Source organism: Rana temporaria, chromosome 4 (genome assembly GCF_905171775.1).
Source record: "Rana temporaria chromosome 4, aRanTem1.1, whole genome shotgun sequence".
Classification (NCBI taxonomy): domain Eukaryota; kingdom Metazoa; phylum Chordata; class Amphibia; order Anura; family Ranidae; genus Rana; species Rana temporaria.
The window spans coordinates 30031189-30056685 of NC_053492.1; the positions used below are offsets into that span (position 1 = coordinate 30031189).

The window sequence follows — 25497 nt, forward strand, 5'->3', positions numbered from 1 at the left end:
CTGGCAATAATGGTTGCGCATCACTCATTTCTTCCAACTGATGTGTAAATAACTCCTCTGACAGATCAAGTGAAGCAGCTGTGATGCTAGTGTTGGTGGTGGTGGCATGCGGGCGAGTGGTGACTTGAGAGGTGCCGGAAGCTGAGCTGGAGGAGGATGGTGTGTCAAGGTTATGAGCGGAAGCTGTAGAAGATTGGGTGTCCTGTGTTAGCCAGTCAACTATGTCCTCAGAACTTTTCGAGTTCAGGGTACGTGGCCTCTGAACACTGGGCATTATTGTAGGGCCAAAGGGAATCACAGCACCACGACCACGACAGCTCCTGCGGGGTGGCTTGCCTCTGCCAGTCATTTTTTTTATTTGTTTAGTTGTACTATGCGTGCAAGCTACTGTGACACCAGATATGCGTGGCACTGTGCACTGGCAGAAGTTGGCAGAGTAGACGCTGTAGGCCTGACACACGCCTGCAGACAACTAACTTCTATTCTATTGCAGTCAAAATTGTGTTTTTTCTTTTTAAATTTAATATACTATGCCACCAGATATATGAGTGGTGGCACTGGGCAAGTGGGCACAGTTTACACTATGAGCCTGACACACGCTGGCAACTGACTACTATTCTATTGCAGTAAATTTTATGGGGTTTTTAAATGTTATGTACTGTGCCACCAAGATACAGTATATGAGTGGTGGGTGGCACTGGGCACAGTGTACGCTGTACCCCTGACACACACTGGCAGCGAGGCAACTGACTAAAATTATATTGCAGTAATATATATTTTTTTTAAATGTTATGTACTGTGCCACCAAGATAGATGAGTGGTGGGTGGCACTGGGCACAGTGTATGCTGTACCCCTGACACACGCTGGCAGCCAGGCAACTGACTACAATTATATTGCAGTAATATTTTTTTTTTAAATGTTATGTACTGTGCCACCAAGATAGATGAGTGGTGGGTGGCACTGGGCACAGTGTACGCTGTACCCCTGAGACACGCTGCCAGCCAGGCAACTGACTACTATTATATTGCAGTAATACAAATTATTTTTTTTTTAAATGTTATCTACTGTGCCACCAAGATAGATGAGTGGTGGGTGGCACTGGGCACAGTGTACGCTGTACCCTGACACACGCTGCCAGCCAGGCAACTGACTACTATTATATTGCAGTAATACATTTTTTTTAAATGTTATCTAATGTGCCACCAAGATAGATGAGTGGTGGGTGGCACTGGGCACAGTGTACGCTGTGATCCTGACACACGCTGCCTAGCAGGCAACTGCAATTAGATTACATAGAAAAAAAAAAAGCTGACTGATATACTAGCCCTAAAATGGGCTTTTTGGGGTGCTGTCCTTACAGCAGAGATCGGATGAGTCTTTCAGGACTGGAGTGGACACTGAAAACACTAGTCTAGCTAGAGCTTTTCCTATCAATTCAGCAGCAGCAACACTATCCCTCCTCTCACTACGAATGCAGGTTCAGAATGAATCTAAAATGGATGCTGCCTGAGAGGTGGGAGGGTCAGGGAGGGAGGGTATGCTGCTGATTGGCTGGAATGTGTCTGCTGACTGTGAGGTAGATGGTCAAAGTTTGCTCAATATTAAATTAATAGGAGGCGGATCGAACAGCGCATATGTTCGCTCGCATCGGCGAACGCGCAAAAATCGCCGCAAATTATTCGCCGGCGAACAGTTCTGTACATATCTACACATGACTAGAATTTTGGTTTATTTTTTGGGAATTGGCTTAAATTTGAACCTATGTGTGGCCCTGCCAACACCACCTGGCTCAAATAAATTGAAAGATTGAAAGCAATGGGTGAAAAAATGTTGGCCGAGCAGTGATTGAGCAGTCACATGTTTGTGTATTTTGCCAACTGACAGAATACATAGCCAGCAGTGGGAGATGTGTCTATATACGGTATATCTATACTGTTTTGATTTGATAAAGGGAAGCTGACCATCTATACTCAGAATGCCTACAGTAGAGAATTAGAATATCAATCTAGAATATAGCATGTCAGCCACTAGTAAATGATGAAAACGAGTCCTGCAAGAATTCAGTTAATTTGAACAGATTAAAACGCGATAGCTTTACAGGTAATGACAGATAACCTCACTTGTCAATGCCAATTATAGTTTATATAGGAGAAACCCCTATAAATAAAGACTTTAACATTAAAGAATGTTATTTGTTTTTGGTTATCTGATTTATTTTTTTATCTAGAAAGGGTTGGTAAGAAATTCACAAGAAGCTATTTTCCTTGAGGAAATGTACAAAGTATGAATATAACGGTACTTATTGCCGGGTTCAATACTATATAAGAGACACTTTGTAGCTCAATTTTAAACTGGACAGAGAAGAAGACAAAAACGTTTGGGCTCATCAGGTAAGCACATCTTAGTTCATTGTCAGATGAGGTTAACCAACCAATGAAGAAATGGACAGACTATAAATTCATGAGTAATTTGTATACTATAAACACAAAATATGTGCCCTATAAATGTATTTTAATGATTCTAAGGTATTAGTAGCCAATAACCTGTTTTTCTATATCTCGTTTGTAGGAACCTGGTCTACCAAAGGATATAAAGTATTGGTGAGTACAAAGAACAGTCAAGAGTGCATTGGATTCATTGGTTGCTGGTTCTGAAACTCTGATTCTGTTAGTTCTCAGTATGTTTCCCTATATATCCCCATCACATCAGTACCCCACATCAGAAGCGCCCCATCACATAAGAGGCTTCTCCTCACATCAGAAGCATCCCATCACATCTGATGCCCTTTAGAACAGGAGATACAAGTGTCAAACAAGCTCTAATGCCACGTACACACGGTCGGAATTTCCAACAAGAAAAGTTTGATGTGAGCTTTTGGTCGGAAATTCCGACCGTGCGTAGGCTCCATCTAACTTTTTCTGTCGGAATTTCCTTCAGGAAAAATTTGAGAGCTGGTTCTCAGATTTTCCGACAAGAAAAGTTCTTGTCGGAAATTCCAATCGTCTGTATGCACCAAAAACCACGCATGCTCTAAATCAATATGACGCATGCTCGGAATCATTGAACTTAATTTTTCTTGGCTCGTCTTAGTGTTGTACTTCACTGCATTCTTGACAATCGGAATTTTGTGTGACTGTGTGTATGCAACACAAGTTTGAGCCAACATTCTGTCAGAAAAAATCCAAGTTTTTCTCGTCGGATTTTCCAATCATGTGTACGCGACATAACTCCAAGACACATACAGAAACTACATACTGTAATCACCAGCAGTTCAGAGACACCATGGCTGAGATTCACTAAAACTTGTGCACTCAATATCTGCTGCAGCTGTGCATGGTAGCTATTCAGCTTCTAATTTCAGCTCATTCAATTAAGCTTTGACAATAAAACCTGGAAGCTGATTGGTTTCTGTGTTGCCCTTGGTAAATACACCTATTTTTTTATTTTTTTTTAGACCTTACCCCACACATTTTTAACCACCCCTCCCTTGGCAGAATGAAATTTAACGCAATTCAGAAAAATCTTCTTCAAAAAGGCTTACAAAGTAACTCAACTTTTGTTAAGGAAAAAACAAACCCCTCTAGGTGATCAATGTGCATTGCAAGGATTTTAGCCTTTTTTTTAACAAAAAAACTGAGACATTAGTATCACTTTAGGCTTCCCATCACTTTTTGTGTCGGTAACAACTATGGATGCACTAAGCTCCGGCTGAAGCCAGCTGTTCCCCACCTATCAGCTGCACGTAACAAATTGGTGGGGATGTTGGTGAGATCATTGACCTAATATGGCTATATAGCTCTATCAACTATCCTTATCTACTCTAAAGCCCCATGCACACTATCAGTTTTCTTGCAGGTTTTTCTCTTCAGGTTTACCAAAACCATCTAATATGAGGTCAAACCTTAATGCCGCGTACACACAAGTTGTTTTTCGGCATGAAAAAAACGACGTTTTTCAGCATGTCCAAAAAACAAAGTTTTTCCAACTTCATCATTAAAAACGATGTTGCCCACACACCATAGTTTTTGAAAAATGATGAACAAAGCGCGGTGACGTACACTACGTATGACGGCACTCTAAAGGGGAACTTCCATTTGCCTTTGGGCTGCTTTTAGCTGATTCCTTGTTAGTAAAAGACGATTCACGCTTTTTTGTCTGTTACAGCGTGATAAATGTGCTTGCTCCATTATGAATGGTAGTTTTACCTGAACGAGCGCTCCCGTCTCATAACTTGCTTCTGGGCATGCGTGGGTTTAAAACGTTGTTTTTGCCCACACACGATCATATTTAACAACACGAAAAACTACATTTTTCAGAAGCCGAAAAACGATGTGAAGCCCACACACGATCATTTTAAATTACGTTTTTAAAAATGTTTTTTTTCATGCCGAAAAACGACCGCGTGTACGCGGCATCAGAGTTTCAATTTGTATGTAATCAGGCAGGCCCTTGCACTACATGGTTTTGGTAAACCTGAAGAGAAAAACCTGCAAGAAAACTGATAGGGCTGGATTCACGTAGATCGGCGCATCTTTGAGGCGGCGTAGCGTATCGTATTTACGCTACGCCGCCGTAAGTCAGAGAGGCAAGTGCTGTATTCACAAAGCACTTGCCTCCTAAGTTACGGCGGCGTAGCGTAAATGGGGCCGGCGTAAGCGCGCCTAATTCAAATGAGGATGAGGGGGCGTGTTTTATGTAAATGATTGGTGACCCGACGTGATTGATGTTTTTTACGAACGGCGCATGCGCCGTCAGTGTACATATCCCAGTGTGCATTGCTCCAAAGTACGCCGCAAGGACGCATTGGTTTTGACGTAAACGTAAATTACGTCCAGCCTCATTCACGGACGACTTACGCAAACAACGTAAAATTTTCAAATTTCAACGTGGAACGACGGCCCTACTTAACATTGGCTACGCCACCTAGGGGGCAGCTTTATCTTTACGCAGCGTATCTCTTACGGAAATGGCGTATCTTTACTGCGACGGGCAAGCGTATGTTTGTGAATCGGCGTATCTAGTCATTTACATATTCTACGCCAAAATCAACGGAAGCGCCACCTAGCGGCCAGCGGAAAAATTGCACCCTAAGATACGAGTTATGTCGGCGTATCTACTAATACCGGCGGCGTAACTCTCTGTGAATCCAGCCCATAGTGTGTATGGTGCTTCACAGTGGGACAGCTTTGTTCGGCCAGTGAGCAGACGTGCCAGGTGGTCACTTGGGTCTTCTGGTGGGACGAGGGAGCCTCAGAGACCCATGGAAGGTGGCAGGAGGGGGGTGTCCCCTCCTGCTGCTTGTAAAAGCAATTCAATCCAGTGGCTAGTTAGTCAGCTGAAGGCATTATCCTGGAATAACTGCTTGAAGTCCCGCAACGTACGGGTACGTCTCTGGTCAGCAAGTAAATATTGATTACGTTTTAATGGTTAGGTGAGGTCTACACAAACCTGAGAATTCTAAAATCAAACAGCAAATACAGTGAAATCAGTTTGATGCTTTACCTAACATTTCATTGTGGTAGGATTATCATTTGTCTGTTTTCCTTTCTTTAGGTGACTTTCTGAACCTTTCGAATCACGAGAATGACATTTCTACACATTGCCGCCGCCTTGTGGCTCCTCTGTGGGGTTTCTGCTCATCTCAATAAAAGTTAGTCCTGTTTGTTTAGAACTTTATATACTTTATATTAGACTGACATTAATATTGTAATCATTTATTAACCCTGTAGCCACATGTAAATGATGAGATATATAGATAGATAGATAGATAGATAGATAGATAGATAGATACAGTAGATAGATAGATAGATAGATAGATAGATAGATAGATAGATAGATAGATAGATAGATAGATAGATAGATAGATAGATAGATAGATCGATCGATCGATCGATAGATCTAAGGTTTATCTATCTATCTATCTATCTATATATCTATCTATCTATCTATCTATCTATCTATCTATCTATCTATCTATCTATCTATCTATCTATCTATCTATCTATCTATCTATCTATCTATCTATCTATCTATCTATCTATCATGTGCTAAAGAATCAAATAATGTCATAAATGTAATCACATTAGATATCATACATAACCATTCAGTGAGTACAGTTTTTTTTTTAAACATTTAAACATATTTTACATAAATGCCCCCACCTTTTGTAAAGCATGAATAGGGGAAGGGGTTTTCAGACTCTTTTATTAACAAATGGCCTCTTTTTTAACCACTTCCTGCCTGGCCTATAGACAAATGACGGCTGGGCGGTGGTTTAGTTATCCTGAGTGGACGTCATATGACATCCTAACGATCTGTTAAGGGTAGATCATTTTGTATTCTGGGGGGGGGGGGGGGGGGGTTAACAGCAAATTTAAATAAAATAAATTGTGCCAAAATTATAAATACTGGAAAAAGGAAAAACAATATGTGTTGCCCCTAGTAAGCAATCACATCCTTAATTCTATTTTATCAGGTCCTATAGAAAATCGAACCTGATTTTGTTTTTTTTCCTTCTTCCAGTTTTTATGAACGCTGTTGGCTATTGTCCAGTATTAGTGTCCAAACTGAATAGGTGCAAAGTGAGTGTGCTGCCTACCTACAAGCAGGGCCGGATTCCTGACAAGGCCACTGTGGCCTTGGTGCGGCAGTGGGTGCAGGGGCGGCGCTGCAGCAACAGGGGGGTGAAAAAATCCTGTCCTCCCGGCCGGTGTCCTGCCGAAAAAGGTGCCCCGGCAGATAAGGACCCCCCTGTACTACGCAGGCACAGTGCAGAACCGTCAAAAATAGCTGAAGATGTAGAGCTGAGAGTCAGCTCTACACGGCGCCTGCGCAATGACTATTACACATGCCGCACGCTCCCGTTGCTATTGCTACTCTGCAAGGGGCGGGGGTGATTTTAGCAATAAAGTACACGTCTTAGCGGGGCGTGTTAAAACAAAATAGGAGGTATTTTAAAATGATGGACAGAGATAAGGGCAGGTAGTTCAATGTTGATGGCAAATTTCAATACTTGTCACAGTTTATTGTTATTATGCTTATGGCTTAACCCCTTCACCACAGAATGGCTACAGGGGATGCATTTAAACTAAACGTTTATTATGTATGGAGTTTATTGTTATTATGCTTATGACTTAACCCCATTGCAAAACCCGCCCATCAACATTGCAAAATCCGTCCTTCATTTGTTTTAACACGCCCCGCTAAGACGTGTACTTTATTGCTAAAATCACCCCCGCCCCTTGCAGAGTAGCACTAGCATCGGGAGGGAGCATGCGGCATGTGTCATAGTCATTGCGCAGGCGCGTGTAGAACTGACTCTGAGCTCTACATCTTTGGCTAGCAGATCACATGACAGTTGTGCACAATAGATGGCTTTCTTTCAGGCTATCCAATGTGTACAATTGTATTACTGGCTGTGATTGGTCAATTTGATCACATGGTACAGACAGGGCCAATCACAGCCCATCTGTACCATGTGATTAGCTTTAACCAATCACAGCTAATGACAAGAAAACAGAATAAATAAATCAGTTTCATTATGTAAAATGCTTGCTTAAAGCGGATCTCCCACGCAAAACACATTTCTTTCTTAAGGGCTAGCTAAACTATTAATGCCACTAATTTGCAAAACTCACGTTTTCTGTCTCCCACGGCCGCTCCGCTGCCATTCTGTATTAAATATTAACTTATATTCTAGCTTCCGTTTCGGTTTCCATTTTAACTGTGGGCATAATCCCACAACCCGGCACTTCCTTCTTCCAGTGGATGCTGATGTCCCAGCATCCACCGCTCGATCTCACGCATGCGCACGAGCAACGGGTAGCAGCGTCTCGAGCGTCTGTGTTGCCCGCCCTCCTTGCTTTGTTTATGCCGCGCGTCACTTCCTTCTTAGGAAATCGTGCGATATTTGATGACACGGCTGCGCAGTGAACACGGGGAGCTGTACAGAGTGCACTGAATTGACAAGGAAGTGACGCAATGCCCGGATAATTCCCGCAGTGAGACAGACCGGAAGGCTCACTACTGTACAGGTACTGTACAGATTTACTTAAACAAAACATCCGTTTTTATAATGTCATACAGCGGCAGTGTTTTTAAATAAATGTTATAATTAGGGTGGAGATCCGCTTTAAAGCAATGTAATGAAAGCAAACATAGGGCCAGATCCACGTACCCTGGCGCATATTTCCATCGGGCGTAGCGTATCTAAGATACACTACGCCGCCTTAATTTACTTTTTTTTTTGGAATCCTCAAAGAATGCGCGCCGTAAGTTATGGTGGCGTAGTGTATCTTTGGCGGCGTAAGGGCGCGTGATTCAAATGGATGTGATGGGGGCGTGTTTTATGTAAATACGTCTTTCAACAGCGCATGCACCGTCCGTGGGGGTATCCCAGTGCGCATGCTCGAAATTAAACCGGAACAAGCCAATGTTTACGACGGTGACGTCATTCTACGCAAGCCCTATTCGCGAACGACTTACGCAAATGACGTAACATTTTCAAAATTCGACGCGGGAACGAGGGCCATACTTAACATAGGATACGCCTCATATAGCAGGGGTAACTATACGCCGGAAAAAGCCGAACGCAAACGACATAAAAAAATGCGCCGGCCGGACGTACGTTCGTGGATCGCCGTATCTAGCTAATTTGCATCGAGCCCAGATGCAGTCGTATCTTGTTTTGTATATACAAAACAAAGATACGACGTGGGAACTTTAAAATTACACGGCGTATCAATAGATACGCCGGGGTAATTCTTCTGTGGATCTAGCCCACAGTGTGTAAAAAAAAATCCCGATCACTTCCTCAGAGAAGTACAATGTTCATGCGGTAACATTATATTGCTCTTGTCACACTGTGTTGAAAAAAAAAAATCGTACAATTAAAAAATAAATAAATAAATAAACTTTTATATATACACCATAGATTGTGGACTCTATAACTTTCACACAGACTAAATAATATACACTGATTGGGTTATTTAGAAATGTAGCAGAATATAACATTTTAGGCTAAGTTTGTGAAGAACAATTATTTACTTGCAAAATTGTATAACAGAAACAAAGAAAAACATTTTTTCCCTTAAATTTTCAGTCTTTTTTTTTAGGCTACTTTCACACTGGGGCGGGGGGCTGTAAAGTGACACTATTTTTGGTGGCACTTTACTTCTGCTATAGCAACGCTTTACTGTTGTTATAGCGGTGCTTTTCGGCTGCTAGTGGGGCGCTTTTAGAGTGGAGTTCCACCCAAAAATTGAACTTTCGCTTTAAGACCCCTTTGACACTGGAGCATATTGCAGGTGCTATAGCATTAAAAATATCGCCTGCAATCCGCCCTTAAACAGCTGTCACATTCACTCCAGTGTGAAAGCCCAAGGGCTTTCACACTGGAGCATTGCGTTAGCAGGATGGTAAAAAAAGTCCTGCTAGCTGCATCTTTGGAGCGGTGAAGGAGCAGTGTGTTTACCTCTCCTTCACCGCTGCTGCCTATTGAAATCAATGGGACAGCATGGCTATACCGCTGGCAATGCGCTGCTGCAGCATTTTTAACCCTGTCTTGGTTGCTAGCGTGGGGTAAAACCACCCCGCTAGCGGACAAAATGCGCTGCAAATCCGCCCATAGCGTTGGCGGTAGAAATAGCGGAGCTTTACCGCCGACGCTATGAGGGGCTCAGTGTGAAAGGGGTCTAAGTGCTGGTGACCACCTGACATGCCACATTCGGCATGTCATTTTGTTTGGGGGGGAGCGGGTACCCAGTTTTTATAGGCACCCAGCTCACACTTCCGGCACTGGAAGGAAGTTCACTTCTCCCCCCTCCCTCTCTGCAATCTTCTGGTACACATAACAGGTCCCAGAAGGTCGCAATGTTGCGCCCGGCTGTAAAGCCACAGCTGGGCACCCACAGTTATAATGCCAGTGCCGGGAAGAGGAGGGGGAGAGGAGTGAGGCTTCGGACGGCTGCATCGCTGGACCGTGGGACAGGTGAATGTCTGATTATTAAAAGTCAGCAGCTACACTTTTTGGAGCTGCTGACTTTTAAATGGGTGGAACGTCGCTTTAACCCCCGTTAGTGGCCGAATAAAGGGTTAAAAGTACCCGCAAAAGCAGCGCTGCCCATTGATTTCAATGGCAGGGGCAGTTTAGGAGGAATATATACACCGCTCCCGCACCACCCCAAAGATGCTGTTTGCAGGTACCGAGAGAGTCCACATTGTTCTCGGCAGGGTTCATCCCTAGCCACACACAATATATGAGGATCTAGAAGCGGAGGTCTGGGGCAATAACTCCAACTAGACTGTAAGGTGAGGAGACCCAGTGCCATCACTGGGTCTCCTCACCTTGTAAATGTCTACTATTCAACAAAATCTTTATCATGATTCCATTTATTAAGAATCCCCCATGTGTTCCTGTTCTATGTCTCATGTACCTCATATCTCTTACTGTTTGTACATTGAGTAATATGGTGCTCTGCTCTCACATTGTTGAACAGATCGGAATGTTGCCCTTCAAGGTCGAGCAACTCAGTCCACAATTTTAAATGATGAACACTATGGCTTCCTGTCAGCAGCAATAAATGCCATAGATGGGAACGAGGATCCGCATTTTGACCATGGTTCCTGCTCCCATACACATAATGACGTGTCTCCCTGGTGGAGGGTGGACCTGCTGAAATCGTACAGAATTTCCTTCATCTCCATCACTAACAGAGTCAACTATGGTGAGAGAATAAATGGGGCTGAAATTCTGGTTGGAAACTCTCTGAGTGACAATGGAAACAATAATCCCAGGTAAGGATGATTCTTGGATATTATTCCCCTTCAGTTATCACTCATATATACCCTATATGGATCAGAGCAGTTTTTTCCTTTCTGCTAAGGGGCTGTGATAACTCCAAATACAAAAAGGTTTATTCACAGTTAAGCCTTGTACACACGATCGGATTTTTCGCAGACACAGCGTAGGACTTTGGTCTGAAGGGCGTTGGCCAGGAACTAGTCTTGCATACAAAGGGCACACAATTGTCGGCCCACAAACACGAAACAACATGTTTTTTCAGCTTTTTAGCGCCACCCTTTGGGCACCTTCTGCATATCCTGTGTTTGGTGAGCATTGCTTCCGAGCATGCATGTTTGTACAGGCAAATGTCCGCAAAAATTTTTAAAGCCTACCAACCCACATTTGTCTGTGGAAAATCCGACAATTGTCCAATGGAGCGTACAAACGGTTGGATTTTCCTCCAACAGGCTGTCATCACAAAATTCCCGTTGGAAAATCTGATCGTGTGTACGAGGCTTAAGAGCTGTGAAAATGTTGAAAATATTGAATAGACTCCCTCCAGAGGTAGTTCTGGCAGGCTCAGTAGATTGCTTTAAAAAAGGCCTGGATTAGTTCCTAAATGTACATACTATAACTGGGTACCAGGGCCGTAGATAAAACATTTTCCTGTGGGAGGGTTCAGGTCTTTCAAACTCAAAGGCATCATTTACACTTTTTTGTTGGGGGATGTACGGTAAAAACATGTCACAGCAGAGTGGGGTCATGAGGCTATGCAAAGAGACCTTGAAGTCATTTCATGCTTTTCAGGGGGACCCCTTCTTAAATTCAGGGGATTGGGCACAATAGAAGGGAAGCTGACTGATGCACTCCAAAACTCTGATTGCTTCTACTGTGCTGATGCTGAGGCTAAACAGCAGGGACACTGTTGGGGCATTTTGCCAGGATGCTCTGGGAGGGGGGGGTTGAACACCCCTGACCCCCCCCTTATCTACGCCCCTGCTGGGTACTAACATTTATAAGTAAAGTTGATGCAGGGAAAAACTGATTGCCTCTCGGGGGATCAGGAAGGAATTTTTCCCCTGCCAGAGGAAATTGGAGAATGCTTTGCTGGGATCTTTTGCCTTCCTCTGGATCAACTGTGGGTGACAGATTGTGTATATGGGATTGTATTATTATTATAATAATTATTATTATTATTTGGTTGAACTGGTTGGGCTTGTATTTTTTTTTTTTTAACCTGACTAACTATGTAACTTTCTCATTACACCTGAGAGATTATCTGTTTAAATCTTGTAGCTCTAAAATGCTCCACAAGCCAAATCCCATTCATCTCAATGACCCCTGTTCACATATGAGTGTTTTGTCACCTGAAGCAAAATGCCTGTTGCTCCAAAAAGTACATGAGCTTGCATATTTCAAGCGTTTCCTGCACCATAGACTTCAATAGGAACACCTGAAAACATGTGACTTGAGCATTTTACAATAGTTTTTGTCGCTCGTTTTCTGCTCAAACAGCAGCTGTCCACCCCTAAATAGACATGTACGGAAACATTTGTTTTGTTTTGTTTATTAGTTTTCTAACGAATTCCAAAAAATGATCAACCGATTAAAAGAAGAATGTGAAAAAACAGCTGGTTGTTAAAGCGGAGCTTCAGCAGCCGATTGTTTTTTTTTTCTGTGCATTCAATGTGGGTTAACATCACAAGTTTGTACTAACTTGTTTGGCGAATAAAACCATTCCCTGTCCATTTTCGTTTAAAAGATTAACTTTTAAAAATCGATCTAGGGATTTCCCATTTTGCTTGTGGGCATTGTGAAGCCCACAAGCACTGACTTCCGGGAAGCGGTGAATGCACGCCTCCCGGCATTCACCGCTCCTTCTTGCGCATGAGCAGTGTTGACGGCGAGCAGCGCCGTCAACACTTTCTGGTTGCCATCACAACTGGCTGCGTCATAGAAAGTATACGCCCCGTTGTGATGGCATTCAAAACTCTCACAGCTAAGAACGGGGACAGAGCATCATGGCGATTACAGCTACGCCCCGTCATGTGACCGGCCTCCAGTACACACTGCGGTTAGCTCCCAGAGAACACTGCGGCGCTGGGGAGACGCCACTTTAACTGCATTTTAGACTAGTTTAAAAGTTAGGATATAAGATCAGATATTAGTATTTCCCAAACAGTGTGTCTCCAGCTGTTGCAAAACTACAACTCCCAGCATGCCTGGACAGCTTGCTGATGTGCGGGGGGGGAAATGTGAGAAAGGAGTGTTTTTTGTTTTTTTAGCAAGACAGGCACGCAGACAAAGACGCAGACAAAGACGTAGACAGCTACTAAACTAGAATAAAACGACTACACCTAAAACTTTTTTTTTTTTTTTTTTTTTTTTTTTACACGGACAAAGACGTAGACTACGACACGGACAGCTACTAAACAGGAACTAAAATACTACACCTAAAACTTTTTTTTTTTTTTTTTTACATGGACAAAGACGTAGACTACGACACGGACAGCTACTAAACAGGAACTAAAATACTACAGCTAAAACTTTTTTGGGTCTTTTTTTTTTTTTAGACTGATTGACGCAGACAAGGATGAGAACTACAAATACTAAACTAATATGCACTAAACACTAACTCTACTTACACAAACTTATATGATTAAACTAAAGCTAAATGTTTTTTTTTTTTTTTTTACACTGACTGACAAGGACAAAGACGAGGACTACAAATAATAAACTAATATGCACTAAACACTAACTCTACTTACACAAACTTATATGACACTAAACTAAAGCTATTTTTTTTTGTTTTTTTTTATACACAAAACACAGAGACTAAACACACACTAAACTAAGCTACCTTAAAGAAATGTACACTTACACTAACTACACAGAAATCTATCTAACACTAAGCTACACTAACCTGGACAAAACAACACAAATCTGAGCTTTTAGAAAAGCTGTTGGGTCTTTTGCTTTGAAAAAAGCAGTTGGTTATAGAAGCAGGAAACTCAGAACTGAAAGCACTATAGGAAGCACAATGCTCTAAGCTCTAAGATCGCAATACACTGAAAAAACGCACAGAAACACTCCACTCTCTCTAGCCACCTTGTGAATCTGCACTGAAATACTGCTGGGAGTGATCTTATATACTGGTCGTGCAGGCAGGTTCCTATTGGTTGCTATGGAGGTTGCTAACCTCTGACAACTGTGGTAGGAGAACTCTGATTGGCTCTGATGCAAAAGAAGGGCGGAGAAAGTATTTGCGAATATTCATAATACGAATATTCGCGAAAGCGAATATTCGTCAACATAAAAGGATCGCCTCAGCTACTTGGCCCAGGGTCTCTAATCATACCAGCAATGCTTTTAGACGTCGATGGAGATCACTAGGATGTGATCTGTTTTAAAAATAAATTTGAAAAAATATGAATATTCGTAATAGCGAATTTTGACCGCGGTATTCGATTTATTCGCGAATACTCGAATATGCAATATTCGTAACGAATATTCGCAATACGAATATTCGTGAGCAACACTAGTCACAACACATCTATCATCAATAGCACACAAAGCAGCATCACACAATGAGAGGTCTTTCAGAAGCAGACTCAATTAGCATGTCACTAGCCAGGGTTAATCATTGAAAAGAGTCAGTATTGACTGGTTGGGTCACAATATCCTTTACAGACATTTAAAGAATATATGGTAGATAACTGCCCATGTCAAAACAATCCAATATATGTCTCTTTATTTCCTGGCTCAATCTGTGCCCAAAAGTGACTCCTGTTACATGGCTCCCTCCTTGTGGAACACTCCGGCAGACCCGGCTTGATCCTTTTCGGGTCAACTTGGGGATGTCCGGAACTAGGAGGCCGGGATGACGTCTGTTTGCCGGGATAAACCATCAGCATTGCCATCTGGCTTACCAGGTCGGTAGCTGATGGTGAAGGTGAATAATGGAATTCAGTTCTGGAACAGTCACTTGCTTTGCTCTCTCAATGGCTATCAAAACTTGTTGTTGATGCTCTTGGGCGAGATAGGGCACAACCTGCGCGCAAATCCCATTTAACCTTTTGGCAATTTCAGCCTGTTTGTGCATTTCAATGTTAAAGCCACGGGACATCTCATAATACATGACGTAGTGTCGTTGCATCTCCGATTTCTCACTGGCCAACTTGTCACATTCCCATTTTAGACTGTGATATTGTGCCGGATCTATGGTACATGTTGGGGAAGGTAGTCTTACCCAGGTCTCAGCAGCAAGCGAGTTGGTTCCAGCAACGCAGGTCGGGGCACAGGTAGTCACTGTGTGGGCTTCAGCGGGGGGCGCATCGGGGCGTACGCAGAAACAAGGGGGGCCAAATCATTCCCCAGTAGTACATCCGCTGGCAAATCCTTCATCACCCCCACATTCACATGTCCCGAACCAACCCCCCAATCCAGGTGAACCGGGGCAACGGGTAGCCGGAAGACGGTGCCTCCCGCTACTCTTACGGCTACAGTGTCTCCGGTGTGCTGGCTCTCTGGGATGAGTTTCTTCTGTAGCAGTGTCATCGTGGCCCCAGTATCGCGTAGTCCATTGGCTACCTTTCCATTGACCCAGACAGTCTGCCTGTGTTGCTGCCTGTTGTCCTGGTTAGCTGATTGTATCGGATCTGCCTCGTGCAGAACGCCCCAATGTTCTTCCTCCTCAACGCAGTGGGCCGCAGGCATGGGTGTGCGGGGGTTCCCCCTTTCTGGCTGTCTCCATGACTGTGACTGCCTGGGTGGATTCAATGGACAGTCTAGCTTTCTGTGTCCTAGCTGTTTACACCCAAAACACCTGATGGGCTGTGAGTAGTCCTGGGAGTTGAATCTGGGCTGCTGAGGATAAGTGTCCGCTGGAGGTGGTGTTGTAGGACGATCCGACTGGGGTTTGTAGGCAAAAGCCGGCGGGGGTGCCGCTGATCGATAATCCACCCGAGCTGTTGTCTTGACCACAGAGTTGTCCAGTTTGCGGGCATCTGTTTATTCGTCTGCCAGGCGAGCTGCTTCAGACAAGGAGAAAGGTTTTCTGTCCCGGACCCACTCTCTGACTTCCCGGGACAGTTTGTCAAAGAAGTGCTCCAGCAGGAACACCTGCAGCACCTCTTCCCCGGATTCTGAATGGCATCCATCGACCCAGTGGGATGCTGTGCGGTGTAGGCGGCATGCCCACTCGGTATATGAGTCTCCAGTCTGCTTGCTCGTCTCTCGGAACCGCCTCCGGTATGCCTCTGGTGTGACGACATACCTGGCCAAAAGTGCTTCTTTTACCAGTCCATAATTCATAATATCCTTGTCTGGGATGGCCCTGAACGCTTCACTGGCCCGGCCGGACAATTTCCCAGACAAAAAGGTAACCCATTCCTCTGTGGGCACCCGGTGTAGGGCACATTGCCGTTCAAAATCAGCAAGGTACCCATCAATCTCCCCTTCAGTTTCAATTAAGTTCTTAAAATAAAAAATGTATCTTTCTCCTTTCAGTTGGTGCTGCTGTGACTTCTGCTGCTGCAGAACGTCTTTGCCGTAGCCAATTTGCGTCCACAGCCGCTATAACTCGGTCTATGATCTCCGGTGGAGGGTTAGGACCATAGTGTGCCAGTCGTAGTTTGACAGCCTGATCAAAACTTGCCTCCTCTAGGGTCCTTTCTGTTACGCTGGGCCTTTCCGTTAAGTTGGGTCTTTCCGCTCGATCCATTTGGACAAGTTCTGTGATCACGTCCATCTTCTTATGGTTGCTGGCTGGTCTGCCATGGTTCTCCAGTAGTCCTTGTAGCCGTCCTTTAAGCGATGAAATTATCCCGCTGCTAGCCACCAATTGTAACGGTCACCACCGTTTACGACCTTCCATCACCCCACAACAGCTTATCGACACTCCAACCAACAGGACCCGATCCATTCCATAAGAATTCCCTCAATAACGAGACTGACAAGCTCTGTTACTGCGTCAAAATATGAACTAACTTTTAATGGTTTCTTCTCAGCTTTTTATGCAGTTACAAGCATGTGACAGTAATCAAAGGGACAATGAAATCTCCACCCCCCTTCACACCGTGGGGCATCAATCACATACTTTTATCAATAGAATTCACACAAAATACCATCACACAATGAGTTCCCTTCAATCCACATCCTTTTAGAAAATTACATAGAGGAGTTAATTATCCCCCAGACGTTACGTCTCCGACAATAAGTCATTCATCTGCCCAATCCCCACATTGCTATCATCAATAGCACACAAAGCAGCATCACACAATGAGAGGTCTTTCAAAAGCAGACTCAATTAGCATGTCACTAGCCAGGGCTAATCATTGAAAAGAGTCAGTATTGACTGGTTGGGTCACAATATCCTTTACAGACATTTAAAGAATATATGGTAGATTACTGTCCATGTCAAAACAATCCAATATATGTCTCTTTATTTCCTGTTACACTGTTGACTCCTGTTACAACCACCTAAAGAAATCTCTATTTGTGGAAAATAAAGGACATACATTATATTTGGGTACAGTGTTGAACAACCGTGCAATTGTCAGTTAAAGCAACACAGTGCTGTATCAGGAACAAATTACCTGGTCATTAAGGGGGTAAAACCTTCCGGGGATGAAGTGGTTAAAAATAAAAAACAATGTCCCTGATGTAGATCCATCTCACGCCAGAATTATCACACAAGGTCCGGCAGTGCGGCGGTAGATGGTTCTACATCAGGAGACATGTTTTTTTTATTTTAATAAAGGAATTGTCATAGGCTCTTGTTGTATCCTTATTCACTTTTTACATTTCTATTATGTTCTATTTTACTCTTTTCTATTCTATTCTGCCCTGTCCCTTATTTTCTATTATATTCTTTTCTTTTCTATTCCCTTTTTTCTATTATATGTTATTCTATTCTTTTCTTTTCTAATTTATTCTGTTCTGTTTTACTCTATTCTGTTCTATACCTTTAATGTCTATTTTATTTTATAATATTCTTTAATTTATTTAATTTAATTTTTTTCTATGCTATTATTTTATTTTCTATTCAGGTCTATTCTTTTATTTTATGTTCTATACTATTATTTTCCATTGTATTATATTTTTTTAAGTTCTATTCCTTTATTTTCTATAGTATTTTATTCTATTCTTTTATTTTCTATTCTATTCTGTTCTGATTGACTCTTTTCTATTATTTTCTTTGCTCTTTCCTATTCTATTCTTTTCTACTCTATACTATTATTTTATATTCTATTCTATTCTATTGTAGTATATATTTTTTATGTTCTATTCCTTTATTTTCTATAGTATTTTATTCTATTCTTTTATTTTATATTATATTCTGTTCTGATTTACTCTTTCCTATTACTTTCTTTGATCTTTCCTATTCTATTCTTTTTTATTCTATTTGTTTCCATAACAGTCTGGGCTCAGTGGAAGTGGGATGATGATGATACCGACTATTACTGAACATGAAATACTGTGGGAGGGAAGTGCAAGACTTGGAGATCTTTGCAGATTGCAAATATTTCCAGCTTTGAAGACAAAGCTGTTATTTTTAAATATATTATTGAGCTATTCTGCTTTACGTATTATGTAGCTGCTTTTTAAAATAAATACATACATGTATCATGATTGATATTACTGTTACTTTTATTACTGGTCACTTTGCAGGTGCGGAGTGATCACCTCTATCCCAAATGGAGGAACACAGACCTACTACTGCCATGGCTTGGTTGGCAGATACGTCAATATAATTATACGCGGAAAGACCGAATTTCTTACATTATGTGAAGTTCAAGTCTGGACCTCTGACAGTGATTGAATGGCCCACTTAAAAAGAGCAACAGGGGGGCGCATGCGCGGCGCGACGCTGATGGGAAGTGCCTAGTCTCTTCTCCTCCACACCCGGGCACATAACGGCCGATTCCCCAGGGCTATAACGCTCGTTTTTGGATAAAATTCATCAGCACCCCTGTGGGAACTCGAGGTGCATGCCAGGCACAAAAAAAAAAGAAAAATCGGAGCCAGCAACACTCGCTCACCAACTTTCTTCTGAACGTGGAGCAGAGAGCAGGGAGGATGTCCCAAAATGGCACCAGCAGCAGCATGTGGGGAGAGGAGGAAATCATCTCACATCCTCCTAAAAGCATGGATAACCGTGAGTACAACACCCCCCTCTCTAAAGCTGATCTAGATGAGAGTCTCACATCAATCTTTAATAAACTGGTGGAAAAGATAGAAAAAGAAGTGCATAAATCCACCGCTGCACTTTCCCAGGAAATTGCTAATATAGGAGGACGCACCGATCTCCTAGAGACAAAACATGATGAACTCTCCTTAGCACATAATGACCTGAGAAAAGACTATGAAAATCTGGCTGATAATTTTGCCTTTATGCAAGCCCAGGTTGAGGATTTGGACAATCGCAATCGCCGCCAGAATATTAGATTGCGCGGCATACCTGAAACCATCACAGATTTATTACCAGCAGTGTCCAAAATATTTCATGGTCTCCTCCCAGAGAAACCATTATCAGCCTTTGCCTGTGACAGGATACATAGGGCCCTCCGTCCTAAACCCCCCCCTGAAAACCCCCCCAGGGATATTATCATGTGCATGAAGGATTTCCTGGTAAAGGAAGACATCATGCGTGCTTCCAGAAACAGCCACAACATCTCCTATGAAGGGAAACGTGTACAAATCTTTCCTGACATCTCCCCAGCCACCTTAGACAGAAGACGCAGGATGAAGGAGGTCACTTCTGTCCTACAATCAGCCAGGATAAGATACCGCTGGGGTTTTCCCTTTAAACTGACAATTCCACACAATGGATCCACATATACAGTTTACAATGTGATAGAAGGTAAAGAGCTGCTGATTAAATTGGGTCTTTTGCCCAATGAACCCCACCCGAGACTTCCAGTCACTCCACGACCCTCTCCCATTTGGTCTACACCTTCCAACAGGCGCAGCCAGAGAGACCAGAGAAGATTATTCAACCCACATCAAAACTAACCCATTCCAAATCTTCAACTGTCTCATCATGTCTTTGCACTATCCCTACTAAAAGATCCTGCAAACCAAGATACTACAGCTACATAACAATTTACACATGCAGCCAAAGTAAATCATATTTGCAGTTTCTGCAGAGTAGACAGGAGGCTGCCAGGTCTTCCCTACTTCAGCTCACCCTGAAAATCTAGGATTTACATATCCTCCACGAAAGCTCCACTCCCCCCTACTGGAAGAATCTCAACTCTCCTCACTAAGCTACACAGCTGTTTCAGAAGATGCTGCAACAGTCACTTCAAGAGCCAGTGCTTTTTGCACTGTTCTACCTCCATCCAACAAATACTTTTCCTTATTCTGTACAATATACACAGCCATACAGATTATTTCTATACTGCAAACATGTGCAATTCATGCACAAAAAGGAGAATCATTTTGTATCGCCTAAAACCTGTTTCCCAGGGTACTACACGAGACTGCCACATATTCTGCAGAGTAGACATGGGGCTGCCAGGACTTCCATACTACTTCAGCTCAACTTGAAAACATGGGATTTACATATCCCCCACGAAAGCTCCACTCCCCCCTACTGGAAGAATTTCAACTCTCCTCACTGAGCTACACAGCTGTTTCAGAAGATGCTGCAACAGTCACTTCAAGAGCCAGTGCTTTTTGCACAGTTCTACCTCCATCCAACAAATATTTTACCTTTTTCTGTACAATATACACAGCCATACAGGTTATTTCTATACTGCAACCAGGTGCAATTCATGCACAAAAAGGAGAATCATTTTGTACTTCCTAAAACCTGATTCCCAGGGTACTACACGAGACTGCCACACATTCATCCTGGGCCTCACCATCCTGGCTGAAATGAACATAATTCTATCCTCAGGATCACATCTCTCTTCTACTCCCTCCTAAACAATTTAATGCTATAGTCAATTGCTTTGGGCCTGTTCTCTGTTCTCTATTATTAGAGTGTTATTGTTGCTACAATGCAGTTCTTAGTTGCCAGCATTGACATGCGGATTCTCTTACAGTTTAACCTGTTCTTTTGCCCGGGTGTGTCCGCCGATGCTAGTTTGACCCCACTCCTGCCTCGACCCATATCTAGGTCACCTCTGCGATGGCCTGGCTGGATCTGACGCAGGATAAGGATAATTTTTTTTTATTATCCTTCATATTGTTTTTTTTTATTTTTCTCTTTAGTATATCTATTTTGACTAAAACCAGTTCAAAAGGGTTTCCACCCCTTTTACTGAAACTGGTCCACTCCAGGAGTTATATCTCCTATAAATCAATACTGAAAAATTCGTATTTATTTTACACAAGCATAGAGTATAAGTTCTATTGTTCCTTTCTTCCCACAGGTATACATAACCTATATTTTTTGTATCTAAGTAATTTCCAGTTATTGACATGTATTTCAGAGATGCTAGGTCTACACAGCTCTCTCTCGCATTCACAATGTTTTCTACACCATAGGGACAGGTCTTGCAGGGTTCACAGCTACACTACCCAGTTAGACCTCCCTCTATATGGCTGGCTTTTGATAGTATTGGTTGTTCTGTTGATAGTTGACCACAGTTCTGATCATGGGTATTAAAATTATTTCCCACAACACAAACGGGTTTAACTCACCCAATAAACGGAAAAAAGCCTTTCAACAATACAAAAAACTTGGGGCAGACATTATCCTACTCCAAGAGACCCACTTTGCCTCCTCTAATCACCCCAAATATTTTCACAAATCTTATAATCAAGTATACTTCACCACCTATGATAATAAAACAAAAGGTGTTGCCATTCTTATACGAAACTCAATTATCTTTGATGTTCAGCATGTATTCAGAGATCCTGAGAGTAGATACATAATTCTTAAGGGCACTATTAATAATAGGGAAATCACCATAGCCTCTGTATACGCCCCAAATGATACCCATACATCCTTTTTTCTCAAATTTTTTGAGACACTGGATAAATACCACTCACCTCACATACTAATTGGTGGGGACTTTAACCTAGCTGCCCACCCAACCCTCGATAGAAGTTCCATATCCCCCCATACAAAATCCTTTTCTAAGACTATAAACAGACTAATCAACAAAACACAATTATTAGACACATGGAGAGCTCACAACACAGGGATCAAAGCATATACCCACTACTCACATCCACATGACTGCTATGCTAGGCTCGACTACATACTCTCCACTCCTGTCCTCCTAGCCAACTCCACTCAAGCACAGATTCACCCTTGCCCTTGGTCAGACCACAACATATGCACATTCACTACATCATACATAGGCCTATCTCCCTCTCCCCACAACTGGCGTCTCAATGACACCCTCCTAACAAACACCAACAGCAAGGCTACCATATCCACACACATAGTAAACTACTTTACAGATAACATCAATCAGGAAACCCCACCTACCTCAATATGGGTGGCCCACAAAGCAGTTTTGAGGGGCCATATAATTAGCTTAGCGGCATCCAAGAATAAAGAAAGACTGGCAGACATCAAACGCCTTACTAATGAGCTTCATCATCTATACATCAAATTGCACCATGCTGTGGATCCTGCTACTACTGCGCAAATACAAGAAAAACGCAAAGCCTTAGACACACTCCTCTCAAGCAATGTTGAAAAATCCCTCAGATTCGCCAAAGCTAAATACATGCTGCATTGCAATTCCCACTCAGCCATGTTTGCAAGGAAACTTAGACAAGACAACAACCCCACACACACATACAAACTTAGAAACAATAATGGTGAACTGGTCTCCCATCCACAAAAAGTAATGGAAATTTTCACCTCGTTTTATCGGGACCTTATGTCAAATCCCAACTCCCCTCCAAACGAGGCTGCAAAATCCTGGCTTGAAAACCTTAACCTTCCCTCCCTCAGTCGGGAACATGCTGACTCTCTCAACTCACCCTGCACAGTAGATGAAATCTTACGTATTATCAAATCACTCAAATCCTCTACAGCCCCAGGCCCTGATGGTTACACCTCCTTGTACTATAAGAAATATGCCCCCCTACTTGCCCCACATCTAAAAAACCTTTTCAATCACATCCTAGAAGGAAATTCATTCCCAAAAGAAATGCTATTAGCTAATCTATCCCTGATTCCCAAGCCCAACAAAGATCATTCACTACCCCAAAATTTCCGCCCCATATCAGTCCTAAATAACGACCTTAAAATTTTCGGTAGGATCCTAGCAGACAGACTCGCCAAAGTAATTTCCCCCCTTGTACACATCGACCAATCCGGTTTTATACCCAACAGACAAATTACAGACAACATCAGACTAGTGGCTAACGTGATTCAGGACGCTAACCTTCATAAACGACAAACCTGTCTCCTTAGTCTTGACATCCACAAGGCGTTTGACAGCGTCAGCTGGCCCTATCTGAATTACTTACTCCCCAAATTTGGAATCACTGGGGCATTTCTACAGGGATTTAATGCCCTATATAACTCCCCACAGACCCGCATCCGATTGCCTGGCATTAACTCTGATTTCTTTCCACTAGGTAAGGGTACCAGACAGGGCTGCCCCCTATCCCCACTCCTCTTTGCTTTAGCAATAGAGCCCTTAGCCCAAGCTATCAGAGATAACCCGGATATAAGGGGGTATACCAAAGAACATCAAGAATACAAAGTTAGCTTATATGCTGACGATGCACTGATATATATCACAAACCCACATACCTCACTACCTGTACTTCTCAGACAACTAGACCTCTTCCATAAAGTTTCAGGACTTAAAATTAATTTAAGCAAATGTGCAGTATTACCCATTAACTTCCCCTTACAGGAACTAGGCCTTCTTCAATCCAACTTCCCCTTTACGTGGATTTCTTCCTCATTTAAATATCTCGGTGTAAACATCACTCCCCTCTACAATGGTTTATTTAAAGCCAATTATACCCCATTATTCGCACGCATCACCTCTCTTTTAAAAACTTGGTCCTCCTACCATATCTCTTTTTTGGGCAGAATCTGTGCAATTAAAATGAACATTCTTCCCAAACTTTTATATTACTTTCGCACTATACCAATTAACGTTCCTAAATCTAAACTTGAGGCACTTCAAAGACTCATTAATAAATTCATATGGGCTGACAAGCGCCCAAGATATAGTTACGCCCTACAATATAAATCACAACCCAATGGTGGTCTGGGTCTTCCCAACTTATTTAAGTACTATTTAGCAGCACGCCTATCACAGATAACTCAATGGTATTCCCCAAATAGAAATGTTCCTTGGATAAGCTTTGAGTCCTCATCTATATACCCATTATACTTACAAGGGATACTCTGGTCCAAATACGTCCTTTATAAAGACCTCATCAAACGCAACATAATAGTTGCTCACGCATTTAAACTATGGCAAAACATACAAGACACTTTCTCACTTGCATCAACCATCTCCCCATTCACATCATACCTAGGCGATCCTAGACTACCTCTTGCGTATAAAAACAAACACTCATTCACCATCTGGATAGCTAGTGGACTAATTTCCTTAGGATCACTACAGTCTAAATGGACATTTAGAAGTTTTGAGTCCCTTCAGAAAGACTTTAATCTCCCCTCTTCAGAAAAGGAGAGATTCTCCTTAATTAAATCATTTTTCCAAACACATTTTTCACTCTCCACGAACCCAAATATTACAATCTTTGAGAGGATATGCAAATCTTCCTCCAGAGACAAAGGTACAATCTCTAGACTCTATAATTATCTCAATGACTTCTCTACCCCCGAAAAAACCCAACCCATGCTACACTGGGAAACGGATCTAGACATTAACCTTCCCCCGGACACATGGTATACTATGTCAGAAAACCTCAGAAAAAGCAACAAAGCAGTTTCCTTTAGAGAAACCCCAATAAAATTATTTACAAGGTGGTACCTTACACCCTCCAAAATACATACTTTCTACCCGTCGGTTTCCCCTGACTGTTTCAGAGGTTGCCGTGCTGAGGGTACTCTGCTTCACACCTTCTGGAGCTGCCCACGTCTATCACATATCTGGCATGAAGCAGCTCGCAAATTCGAAGACTCCTCCAAACACAAAGTCTCCCTCACCCCATTAATTTGCCTTCTATACGGAAATGTTCCAGATATTCCCCCACCATGCACCAAACTCCTCCATTCACTATGCAGTTCAGTGCAATGGATGATCGCATTCAACTGGAGAACTGACAAAGTTATATGGTCACAGGTACTCGATAGAATGGAAGTATTAAAACTATCGGAGAAAATTTTCCACACAATACATGATAGTCTTCACATCTTTGAGGCCAAATGGTCATATTGGTAGGTCAATATGTGATGCCTATGTTTTATCTCTTATTATTCTTTATTTTTATATATACATATTAAACTTTGGTGATATGCTGCTGGATTACCCTATACTCACCCAAGGACCAAACACTAAATTGTGCCTTATGTGTTACCATGTCATTAATATACCTCTAAAGAGGGTTATGTTTATGTTTTTTTTACCTATGCTTGTACTCTAATTTTTATTCTCACAATAAAAATCTTTTGTAAACAAAAAAAAAAGAGCAACAGATGATTACAATAATACAATTTTAAATGTATTGCCTTATGTGTCAGTAATCTGAAGGGGAAAGCAATTAATCAAATAATCAAATACTGATTAATAAACAATATTCAGCATTA

At 42.3% G+C, this 25497-nt stretch overlaps 1 protein-coding gene across 1 annotated transcript; it reads left to right on the forward strand.

Annotated features, from left to right (window-relative positions):
• The first annotated feature begins 5487 nt into the window (after positions 1–5487).
• Positions 5488–25497, forward strand: LOC120936076 (fucolectin-like). The gene is made up of 4 exons (XM_040348179.1): positions 5488–5651; positions 10498–10795; positions 18456–18631; positions 25387–25497. The coding sequence occupies exons 1-3, from the start codon at positions 5585–5587 to the stop codon at positions 18604–18606; spliced, it is 516 nt and encodes a 171-aa protein (XP_040204113.1). The 5' UTR covers positions 5488–5584; the 3' UTR covers positions 18607–18631; positions 25387–25497.

Excerpts from the sequence above, each read along its gene's own strand:
- LOC120936076 (XM_040348179.1), top strand. The coding sequence starts at position 5,585 with ATGACATTTCTACACATTGCCGCCGCCTTGTGGCTCCTCTGTGGGGTT. Across the intron at positions 5,652-10,497 it reads TTCTGCTCATCTCAATAAAA|ATCGGAATGTTGCCCTTCAA; the intron begins GTTAGTCCTGTT and ends ATTGTTGAACAG. Across the intron at positions 10,796-18,455 it reads AATGGAAACAATAATCCCAG|GTGCGGAGTGATCACCTCTA; the intron begins GTAAGGATGATT and ends GTCACTTTGCAG.